We start from the raw sequence: 12,177 nt of genomic DNA on the forward strand, positions 1-12,177 counted from the left end.
CGTCAACCACAACAAACCCATTCCCACGGCGAGCATGAGTAGAGCTGGGGTCACACACTCTACCGTTTCCATCCACTCCATGATTCCGTCCATTATCCCAACCACAGAACTATCAGTCACGAAATAAAAATAATTACGCTCTGCTACCATTTGTAACCGGTCGGAATTACTGGACTTTAATTTCTCACTTGACTTGGGGTTTATTAAAGATTATTAGATGGTAATTGCAGTGGAAGCGCCCCTTAGTGAGAAATCCCGAACCAGCACAAGAGCACTTAACTTTACTAAACAAATTAATTGTCCATGACCCGTGGAAGGATAGCGTCTGTGACTGGGATGAATGAGACACACTGTAAAATTTACACTTATATTCCCTGGAACACTACAAACACAATCAAATAGTGGTACACCAATATGAGCACTTCTTAACCTGAACTTAAAATACTACTCTGGGGAATAAAAGTTATACATGATGTTGAAATTATTAGAACCTCAGGCAATGCCTCATTAGAGGATAACAAATTTAAAGTATTAAGAAATGTTGCTTGCACACATGAACCAGGCCGAAAGGGCTTTCAACAAAATATCAATCACTGAAAAATGGTATTATAAAAATAAGAAATTAATAACTCTACAATGAATAGGCCTTAAGGGTACTCACCAAAATTATATCCAGCACTGAGAAAATGGTATAAAAATCAGAGCTTATTAACTCCACCCTGAATAGGCCTTCAGGGCGCTCAACAAAATTATATTACCCCAACAGATACACACCTCCTAACCTAACTTAAACACTACTCTGGGGACCAAAGGTTATACCTCAGATTGAGATTATAAAGAAATATTTAATGCACACAGCATACATTAGTAACTGAAAAAATAGTGTTAACTACACACAAAAATATTGTCACTATTATTAAGAGATTAATGAGTCCACCAACACCCGTGAACCATGCTTCCTAACCTAACACACACACAGATTCCACCTGCACTCCGTAGTCGTTTAAGGCACAACCAACAGGACACCCGTAGTTTAAGGCCCAAATCACTCAGCTGGATTCACTTTACCCCCAGTACATCCATGAAACAGAAGGGAGTGAGCCAATCAGACCCTGTACAGTAGAGAGAAGCTTTAGCTTCCCGTTAGCAAGAGGGTTTCACTAAGCTGCTTGAGACATGTGGTATTGTGAGCCGAGGTAGAGGAGAGCTGATGACCCCATCGATCGTCCCGTCGTCAGCTGGGCACCCAGACGGCTAGATTCACTCAAGAGATCCTTTGATACCCCGCTAAACAGTGACAGGCCTACACTGATAGGTCCAACGGCGACAATAGCCAATCCTCAATCATCAACGGCAGTCTCAAACGGCAGTCAATCTCTCTCAGTCATCACTCTTGCAGTCAATTTCTCGCAGTCAAGTGGGTTCTGACGGAAACCCTGAAATGAACTCACTGTTAGCTCTTGTTAACTTTATCACTGCCCTATCTAAACCCTGTCTGAGATCGAATGAGACTTACTTGTTATACTGCAATAGCACAACACAGGTGACTAGGCCACGTGACTATTTCTGTGACGGACGCGCAGGGACGTCTTGTTGCTCGGAATGCTTTGGCGTTACTGAGAGCTAGCCAGCCTAGTGTCCTCTCAAGGCGTTAGCTTAGTCCTACGTGACATATTTTCCGCCTAACTAATAACTCCTTGGGACACCCGTAACATTATTCAGACTGATAAACGATCTATAATAATTTCAAATTCAATAATAGTCCCTTAACTTCATGAATCGCATCATTATTAATTCGGCAAATTACATTTAATATCATATAGGCCTGGTTCCACAACCTCTCGCTATGTGCGGAGAGGGCTCTCTTCCCTCAGACGACCTTGAAAACTCAGTATCGCCAATGGCGCGGCGTTTGAAATTCCTCTGAAATTTCTGAATATTACATATATACATATATATATATATATATATATATATATATATATATATATATATATATATATATATATATATATATATATATATATATATATATATATATATATATAAACATAGTCCTACTAAAGGAAAATCATGTATTAGTAATATTTATCAACTTAAACTTACGAGAAATTGAGAGCCTTGGCCAGGTAATCTATAAGATTCGGGATAGGCCCCTTGAAATTGATGCTCTTTTCTCCGGGAGCTTCAGAGGCCTCTATGGCAATTATCTTATTAAATGGATTCCCTTCCGACGCCGCCACAAGAGTTGGCCTGTGAGGGAATCTGTAGGAGGAATAAACACGTGTTACAAAAACACTTATGAAGTTATATAGTATTTATCACCAAATTTTAAGTATAGCGTTTTTGTACTGCTTCTCTGTCGCTCCCCTTCCCCCATTGCTTGGTTGCTTCTCTGAGCGGTATCTTAGGCACACTTTGAGATAAACTGAAATTTGGACACAACAATGACTAATTCCTTAGGCAAAAATATCCTCTTTTCACCCATATTTTGTTCATGATATGACATGACATGAAAAGCGGTGTATATTTAAGGTGCCACTATTTGTTGCGTATAATATCCAGGCTAGAGAAGAGCAGCATACATTTGTATTTAACCTTATAATCTTTATCCTCTCACCTGCATTTGTTAATCTTCTATACCAATAAAAAGGTTCCGTTGGTACGTTTGAAAGCCTGCATATCTTAAGAATATTCTCTTGCATATCCCAAATCCTTTGTTTTTTCTTATTGTTATACCACCAAAAGACGAGTGACTTTACACTTTTAATGACTAATATTTTGCAATAAACAGTTACATTTAAAAATCAATTATGTATCGGAAATACTGATATATTCTCTTACTGAACTCACTTAGTGAACTTGTCAGGGAAGAGAGGTAGATTCGAGGCGAGAATGATGCCACTGGTCGGTGTCCAGGATGCAACTCTCAATGCCTGGGCTTCTCGGGGGCTGTACGGAAGGTGGACGTATATGGTGCACCTACAGAGGATAATATATATATATATATATATATATATATATATATATATATATATATATATATATATATATATATATATATATATATATATATATATATATATATATATACTGATAACCACATGGAAACAAGAAAACACGAAGTTCCCAAGCGCTCTCGTGTAATTCACATCTTCAAGGGTGAGTACAGACTAAGGAGTAATACTTGACAAGGCTAATATTTACAGTAGAGGAGAGTGAGATCAAATTCCCAGGGGACAGCAAGTGTCCACAATGTTCCGGTCATAAGGCAGTGACCCATATCTGGTTACAAATCTTCTTAAATAAAAAATTATGCAGTTTGTACATGCCATTACTCAAATTCATGTTGACAGATTTGGTATGTTTAATGAGACTGAATTCTATAATGTTCCTACAAACAATTGAATTACAAGGTAATATTGAGGAGGCATTATCCCAGTCAATGCAATGCTTATTATCTCTCATATGAATGAACAGAGCACTATTATTTTGCCCACCATAATAGAGTCAAACAGTCAGTATCTTCATCAATGTTTTTACGTGCAAGGAATGTAATATGTTCTACTTAGGCCAGAAGGGTAAAGATCTTATAACTAGACTTAAACAGCATAAATATAGCATTAGGACAGGCCAGGAATCCAATGGTCTGTTCTTTCATATGAGAGATAATAAGCATTGCATTGACTGTGATAATGCCTCCTCAATATTACCTTGTAATTCAATTGTCAATAGGAACATTATAGAATCCAGTCTCATTAAACATACCAAATCTGTCAACATGAATTTGAGTAATGGCATGTACAAACTGGATAATTTTGTGATTAAGAAGTTTTGTAACCAAGTGAGAAGGTTGGGTCATCTTACCCTATGACCTGACTACGGACAGCTGCTGTGCTTAGAGATAGTGTGGTCAATTTCTTTGGATTAAGAAGTTTAGTAAGGGTCACTGCCTTATGACCGGAACATGGTGGACCCCTGCTGTCCCCTAGGGACTTGATCTCACTCTCCTCTACTGAATATATTAGCCTTCTCAAGTATTTCTCCTTAGTCTGTACTCACGCCTGAAGATGTGAATTACACGAAAGCGCTGGAACACCAGGATACTAAAATCATTCCTAGACTTTGTTATATTTCACACAAAGCCTGTCATGGGCTCGTGGGCAGTGGGTTCGAATCCTGGCGGGTTGAGGTGTTGATTGTATATATATATATATATATATATATATATATATATATATATATATATATATATATATATATATATATATATATATATGCTACATATATACTGTATATATACAGTGCGTCTTTCGACTGGCGGATGGTGGATCTCTTGACTGCTAGACTGCTTCGGTTACCAACACGAACTGCGGACCACACTTCTACCGACAGGCCTTGCTAGCCCGTTAATACTCTACCTTGCACATGATAGCTTCATAAGCCCCATCTAAACAACAACTTTGAGAAACTAGACGATTACGAATTGGAACTTTTAATATGGGAACATACAATGAAAGTATAATAGTAATCGCTGTAGAATTGAAGCGAAGACAACTCCATATTTTGCAAGTATATGATCCATAACAAACGGAAAGGAGATTATGATTTTAATGCAGGAATTGGTAATTATAGGCTAGCTATTGGAAACATCTCACTCTAGGTCCTCATGGTACAATAAGAAGATAGAGGGAGGGAGAAATGTTGATAAACTGATGCATGAAAAACGTCTTTAGGATATACAATAACAAATGGATTTTTTAATCACCAAGGCAGCCACAAGTTTACCAGCTATTGATGGAATTCAAGTACTGAGCATTTGAACAAGATTAGGTGATAGATTACGCTCTGACCTCAGACAGAAGATTGATAAACATACAGAAGTAACAGCTACAGTATCTATAGGTCCAGATCATAGACAAGTGATATAAAAACTAACAGATGACATTTCTCAATTCGGACACACACATACGACACGTCAGAGTACCTGATGTTCCCTAAATCGTTGTCGCTACTTATGACCAACATGGCATTCATCTTGGAAAATGTCCTCTGTAAGTGGTGGAGCTTCGGGAGGGGCAGTCGGGTGACGACGAGGAGTCTCGTCGACCACACCAAGAGGCGGGTCTTGAGGAACCATTCGTTGAAGGCGGCGAGGAAGGCTGGGTCGTTGCTGATGACCACAATGATAGTGTGCGATGACAGCTCCCGCAGCTGTTAACGTCGAAAAAATTTGTTTGTACACACCTTCTGACTTTGGCACTCTGAGTAACTATTACCACTGTACTGTAGGAGTGCATAATAGGGTGTGTCATAGGAGGGAAGATCAGCTAAAACTAATGGCCCATCACTTTTTTGGTAGATTTTAGTGTATATAAACAGAAAATAATTTCAGTTTCAATATTTTGCAACCTTTTGCTAGGTACATTTTAGCGTGAAATTTATCGAAAATCTAACGTACAGCTGCATTAGTGCATTACAATTAAATAGTGAAACTTGCCTTCTGACTTCATTCTTTAACAACCCAACTAACTATATTTTTTTTCTGTTTCAGATTCTGATGCATTTATAATTTGATAATATTTGCGATGGCTGCTTGAGTCAGGACGAGGAACCAAAAATCCAGCCATCTTAGTCACTATCTTGGGTCTGGGAGAGAGCTCCTGAAGTCGGAGTTGCCTACATTGAGAGATGCTTTGAGATACGGTGTTTTAATCAGGCAAATCAGTGAAAAGAACCAAAGAACTTACACAAACAAAGACATTGTGATATGATAAAAGCTGTCTTGGCACAGTACACTCTATTTCAACGCTCCAGTTCAAGCCTCAGTCATAACAAAGTGAGAAAGATTAGTGAGGGGCTGTTAGCCAGTTGGAATATCTTGGAAGCTTTTGATTAAGGACAACACAACTGGATGATTATTTGACATAATTACTTACAAGTGCCCAATTGTTCTCTGTCACCAGTTTAAGTTCGATCATTGTAAATCCAGAATACATCTCTATTTTACCAATGTGAAGACTGATTCCACCAGTCAAACTGGCATTTGTCCAAACACAGAACTGGCAGTATAGGGGCTCTCTCGCGATTTCTATGAATGTTCCGGGTCAAGAGACGAGGAACACAGAAATAAGAAAGAGGAGAAAAAGAGTTGCGAGGAAAATAGACTTGAAGGCCCAGGGTGGTAAAAAAAAAGGCCGATGATTGGAGTCAAGCTGATTCAAAGTTTAATGACTTCCCCATGGCTGATCCGAGTGCTGACCAGGAGAATGGTGACTTTGTCCCTAACCCAGAAAATAATGATCCCAAACCTTCCAGGCATAAGATTCGAAATAGAAAAGATATCCCGAGCATAGCTCTGGCCAGCATGCGACACCACACTGGTCTCAGAGAAACCGCAGAGATAGCAACAGCTGCCTGGATTGACGGTGGTTTGATAACACCTGATGATGTTCACCTGGTGATAGATCATAACAAATGTAGAGCTCAGGAGAAACTTGTCAATAGTAACTTCTGAAAGAGGTTTGATAAAGGATAAGAAAAATGGAATCAATTGTTTGTTCTTTGATGGAGAAGGGATGACACTAAAGTGTGTTCATGAAGTTGGAAGATTGACAAGTTGATTTCCTGCCATGGTGAAGAGGAGCCTGCCTCCTGCTACCATTGATCAGGAGGGGCTTGTTGTGTGTTCACTCAGAAGAAAGATGACATCAGAAACCAGCTGGATGATGGCAGATAACATTGTGAACTGGCTCCAGAGGCGTAGACCAGACTTCCCTGCACAGGCCATTGGAGGGACAACACCAACAACACAGACTGGTGTGAGGGGTCCTGACAGTGGATAGGGGCAGAAGGTCCAGGAGGAAGCTGGTCTGGATTGTTTGACCTCCACCAGCAGGGTTGCCATAGACATCTGATCCAGGGCTGGATGGCAAGACTCTTTCAAACAACAGATGGTCTGGTCCTCTTGGCAAGATGCTGGACTCTGCCACTGAGTTAGAAATAAATCCGAGCTTTGAAAAAAATCACAGTTGGCCCTCCACTCGTTGAGCTTGCACATACTGTCATTGACGACCTGAGTACTGACCAGTACTATGGTTACATGATTTGCAGTGCCATCAAAACTGGGGTCATGCCTGATAGACTTGTTTACCTGCAGATAGGTCCAGTCTCACATTCTAGGTGGCTCACAACGGCTCTCAGGTTCTGCAGAATTTGGGTCGCTCATCATAAACTGAAAGGGAACCAGCTTCACAACCTGAGACTTATTGTCCAATTCATCGTGAGTGTCTACTTGCCAAATTGGTTCAACACCAAAGTCAAGTCATCGTTCTCCGAAGGTCCGAGGCATATTCTCTTCCAGCTTGAGCTTCTGAGGAGTCAGCCAAGGAAGGTTGTTCAGATTGTGGAGCAGACTGTGAGGAGATCTTCCTGGTATGCTCATCCCGAGGCAGTTCTGCAGACAATGCTGCAGTAAGGATGAGGGAGAGAGAGAAGTGGCAGTCAGATCTTGGATAGGACTGATGAGGAGGATCTGGGCATGAATCAGTTGTGATTCCTTCGAGGTCAGGAGACTCCTGGCGTCAATCTAGGTGATGCCAGACCCTCCACTGATCTCATAGATCTGGATAACATCAGCTGGCAAGTGACCCCCCCTCTTTCTAGCCTCTGCAATGTTCAGAATGGAGCTTTTCCTGGACAACCATCCTACCCTGGCCCCTCCTTTTTAAGTATAGAGCGTTGTGTACAGCAAGTGAGCGAGGCCAGCAGTCACGTGTACAGCCAGGAGAGGAAGGAAGGCTACATCCGAGCTCAGGTGGTCAGCAGGGAGGTGATGAGTAGAAACAGAAGCAAGAAAGACATGTTCTCTATGGTGTGCAGCAACACCGGGTCTTAGTAGTAAAACCGGTTTTTGTATTTGATGATTTTGTTTTCTAAAGGAATATTAAATTTTAACCATTGTCAGATCTTCGTTTCACTATTCTGGATCATTTTCATCTAATAAATTAACCCCTGACATTACTTTGCTTTAAATAAACTATTTTAGTAATTGTTATTAAAGGGAGTTAGAATACTGAATTTTCATAAGATTTCAAGTTAAAATTTACCTAGCAAAAAATAAAAACTTTTCAAATCTGAAGATTCACATGATTTTGCACATAGAACTACATCATTAATACCATGGGCCGATTTTTCAAACTCAAAAAAAAAAAATTCGCCTCCGTATGACACACCCTAGTGCATAACTTTATTACCACTATAAGAGTGACAAACTTTATTACCACTTTAAGAGTAACCAACTCGTATCGGTAATAATATGAAAGAGACTACACTGCTCTGCATCAGCGTAAGGCTTGACTTTTGGTAGTATTATAAAACACTTACCTGGTTTATTACACTCATCACATGAGCAAATTGAATCTTTATCGTGACATTGTCTTGGCCGTCCGATGCTACTTCAAACACCCCAATACCTCGGGGGACTTGTAGATGACCTTGCAACTGAAGAATAAAAATGTTGTAATGCAGAGAAGAATTCCTTGTTAATGACAACTTGTTGCTGTAACTTTCAATTCTAAGAATATCAATACGAGTGTGTCGCATTACATCACTTCAGTTGAGGCCGTCGTGAAAATGGTGGAACATCACCACTGATGGCACTATCACCCTGTCGTGAGATCTTGTTTACCTGTTAGAACATGAAGAGTTAATACAGTCCCCTTCACTAGTGCGTTTACAGGGGCTCATCGTATAAACATTCCATAAATCATTATCTTTGAGATATTTGTTTTAATATTTTTTTAATTTGATTCCATAGTATGTTTACTATTGCCAGTTTCCTTCTGTCGAATGTAAGCAAACACAGCGCTGCCACACTATACAAAACCTAACGAGCCCCTGTAAATGCACTAGTGAAGGGAATTATACAGTCCTGGTCAAAAGTCCTGTACCAGGCAGTTTTAGCTAACCTGGTTATGTGGCACACATTGAGTGTGCCAGAAACCCCGATTTTATAAACAATCCATTATATGGTGTCTCTATGTACATGTCCTCTATGAACTACACAATTTATCGATGATCAATGATAAAATGGTAGAGTGTATTTTATACTGTATTCCTTTCAACCTAACAGTTGGCCACTGTCAGTCAGCAGCTAAAATACAATACTTCGATCTTTCATGTCTACCATACCATATTTTCGAGTTTTAATAATTTTGTATCACAATTTTGTGGAGTTCATGTAATTAAGTAATACTTTTATCTATGTAAAAAGGATATGAAATGTTTGTGGTGAACTATTACTGTTTCATCTCATATTATATAAGTTGGATGATAGGAATATAAAATGTTATGTCTTGGGAGAAAGATATTACTTATATGTTGCAAAAACGGTTTTAAAAAAAAAAAATAAATAGAGGAAACACACAAACACATATTGTGTCTGCTAGACAACTGAATTATGTAAACAATCCATTCTAGAGCGTGTCTATGTGGTCCTCCATTTTGAACATCACTACTTATCGATTATAAGATTTCTCATATGCGAGTGCCATTAGGAAAGATATTATATAAATCACTATATTCATAGTAGAGAGGGTCATAGTGGAGACTGGTGGTGGTTGGGATATAATCATTCTCCTATTGCTTTTATGATGTTATTAATAACGCAAACCTCATAATATTGCACACGATAGTTTATTGTAATATGTAAATGACGATTTTAGGGGCAGTTCATGACCATTCACGGCTGGATTAGGGAAAGGGAGAGCCAAGCTGTATGGTTACAGCCTGCGCTTCGGCCTCACCACATAAATCAACTCACGTGCAGCCATCATCCAGCTCATCAAACTACTCATCATCATCAAAACCTCTATACCCCCAAAAGTCCTATACCGACGGAGGAGTTGCGACGGATACAGGCAGAGATGACTGCCGGGAGTCCCTAGTCACAACTCTGCACATGGGCGTCACAGATAATATAGTAGTTTATGCACAGGGATCGAGGCAGCAGTGCAATCCGGTCCTGTCTGTGCAACTGAGCAGCCCTTTCAAAGAGCCACCTGCTCACCCCACATGTGGAGAGGGCAAGAAAAGGTGCCCTAATCATAGCCTGCCTATAGAACCAACCTGACTGGGCAACCACACCCAGTAAAGTCATCCTTATGCGGTCGAAAACGCAATCATAATCACAAACTATTCAACCTCTTACGGTTGCTACATGGAATGTCAGGACCTTTCTGGATACTGGCACAAATGAGCGTCCTGAAAGAAGAAATGCCCTTGTGAAAAAAGATCTGGCTATGTATAACATCTACATAGCAGCCATTGGTGAGTCCCGGCTCTCAGACGAGGGTCAACTCACAGAACGGGGGTTTGGCTATACCTTCTTCTGGAAGGGTAAGCCTGCTGCAGAGAGAAACTGCATTTATGTAGTTGGCTTTGCCATCCGCCATCCGCCAGCTTAAATCCCTGTTGGGATCAACGAGTGCGTCATGATGCTCAGAGCCCCACTGAATCACTCACATCATGCCTTTTTCGTCAGTGCATACACTCCAAAACTGGATGCAGAGGATAACATCAATGAGGCCTTTTACGCCAACCTTGACAGAGTGCTAACCTCTATCCCCAGAGAAGATAAGGTTATGCTCCTATGTGACTTCAATGCAAGAGTTGGCAGAGACCCTGACATTTGGGAGGGAAACATAGGGAGAGAGGGATTAGGCAAGTTTAATCCCAACGACCTACTCCTCTTCAGCAAGTGTGCTTGCATACCACCTCGGTATCACCAATACCTTGTTTACGCAGGCAGACAAGTTCAAGGATTCGTAGCAACACCCACGATCCAAACAATGGCATCTCATTGACTACATCATTGTCAGAGAAAGAGATCGCTGAGATGTTCTCATCACACAAGCCAGGCGTGGCTCAGACCAATGTGACAATGATCATCTGCTCGTCAGATCCAAACTCTCACTTCAAGTCGCCCCAAAACGGCGATGTTATGAAGCTTCAAGATGAGGTTTTACCACTAAGGCTATGAAGGATCCAGCAGTACCACATGCTTTCAGAGAGTAGCGCAAACAACCCGACAAAAACAACCCAAATCCCAGTGCCGAATGGGGTACTGACGACACTGTCGTGACAAAAACCTACAGAGAGAGACCTTGGTCTGGACTGGTTTGATGAAAATGACCCAGAAATCAATGTACTCGTCGATGATAAACGTGTTGCTTTACCTGACTGACTGAACAACCCTCAGTCTTCGATCAAAGCGTATACCTTCTGCAAGAAGAAAGGGTCAATCACTGATGGTGCAGCCCCCCTCCGCTCATTCGGCGGTAACTCCCTAATTAAAGATGAGAAAGGCATCCTTAAGTGCTGGATAGAGTCCTACCACTTGCTGCTCAACCCAAACACCGATGTGGATGTCCTGACTACCCAGCAGGACCCTCAGCATCCAGAGATGACCCATTTCAGCTATCCTTCATCCCTGGAATAGGTAGCTACTGCCATCAAACAAATGAAAATTAAAAAGCCTCAGGGCCTGATGGAATCCCAAAGGTGTATAAAGCCATCTCCACTATCTACTAGAGAATATATGGAAAAAGGAGGAAATCCACCAAGCTCTTAAAGATGCCTCTATCATCAATATTTATAAGAACAAGAGAGACTGGTCAGACTATGGCAACTACCGCCGGACCTCACTGCTGTCAGTAGCTGGCAAGATTATCGCCCGAGTCCACATAAACAGACTTCTTCCTGAGGAGGAAAACTTTCCCCCAGAATTTCAATGTGGCTTTAGACTAACATGTGGCACTAGGGTGTGTCATACGGAGGCGAATTCTTTTTTTTTGAGTTTGAAAAATCGGCCCATGGTATTAATGATGTAGTTCTATGTGCAGAATCATGCGATATCTTCAGATTTGAAAAGTTTTCATTTTTTGCTAGGTAAATTTTAACTTGAAATCTTATGAAAATTTAGTATTCCCACCCTTATACCAACACCACTAAATAGCTTATTTCAAGTAAAGTAAATGTATCAGGTTACTTTATTAGGAAGAAAATGATCCAGAATAGTGAAACGAATGATCTTGACACATTTATTCAATTTAATATTCCTTTAGAAAACAAAATCATCAAATACAAAAACCGGTTTTACTACTACGACCCGGTGTT

At 40.5% G+C, this 12,177-nt stretch overlaps 1 protein-coding gene across 1 annotated transcript; it reads right to left on the minus strand.

Moving 5' to 3' along the window:
* Window positions 1-2,106: 2,106 nt before the first annotated feature.
* Window positions 2,107-8,502, minus strand: LOC121866024 (the record flags this gene model as incomplete). Its single annotated transcript, XM_042365608.1, has 4 exons — window positions 2,107-2,265; window positions 2,854-2,952; window positions 4,988-5,214; window positions 8,386-8,502. Coding segments are annotated over 4 exons (602 nt in total), but the record flags the coding sequence as incomplete, so codon positions are not given.
* Window positions 8,503-12,177: the final 3,675 nt, after the last annotated feature.

This window comes from Homarus americanus, unplaced genomic scaffold (assembly GCF_018991925.1).
Source record: "Homarus americanus isolate GMGI-L3 unplaced genomic scaffold, GMGI_Hamer_2.0 scaffold22365, whole genome shotgun sequence".
Taxonomy (NCBI): Eukaryota; Metazoa; Arthropoda; class Malacostraca; order Decapoda; family Nephropidae; genus Homarus; species Homarus americanus.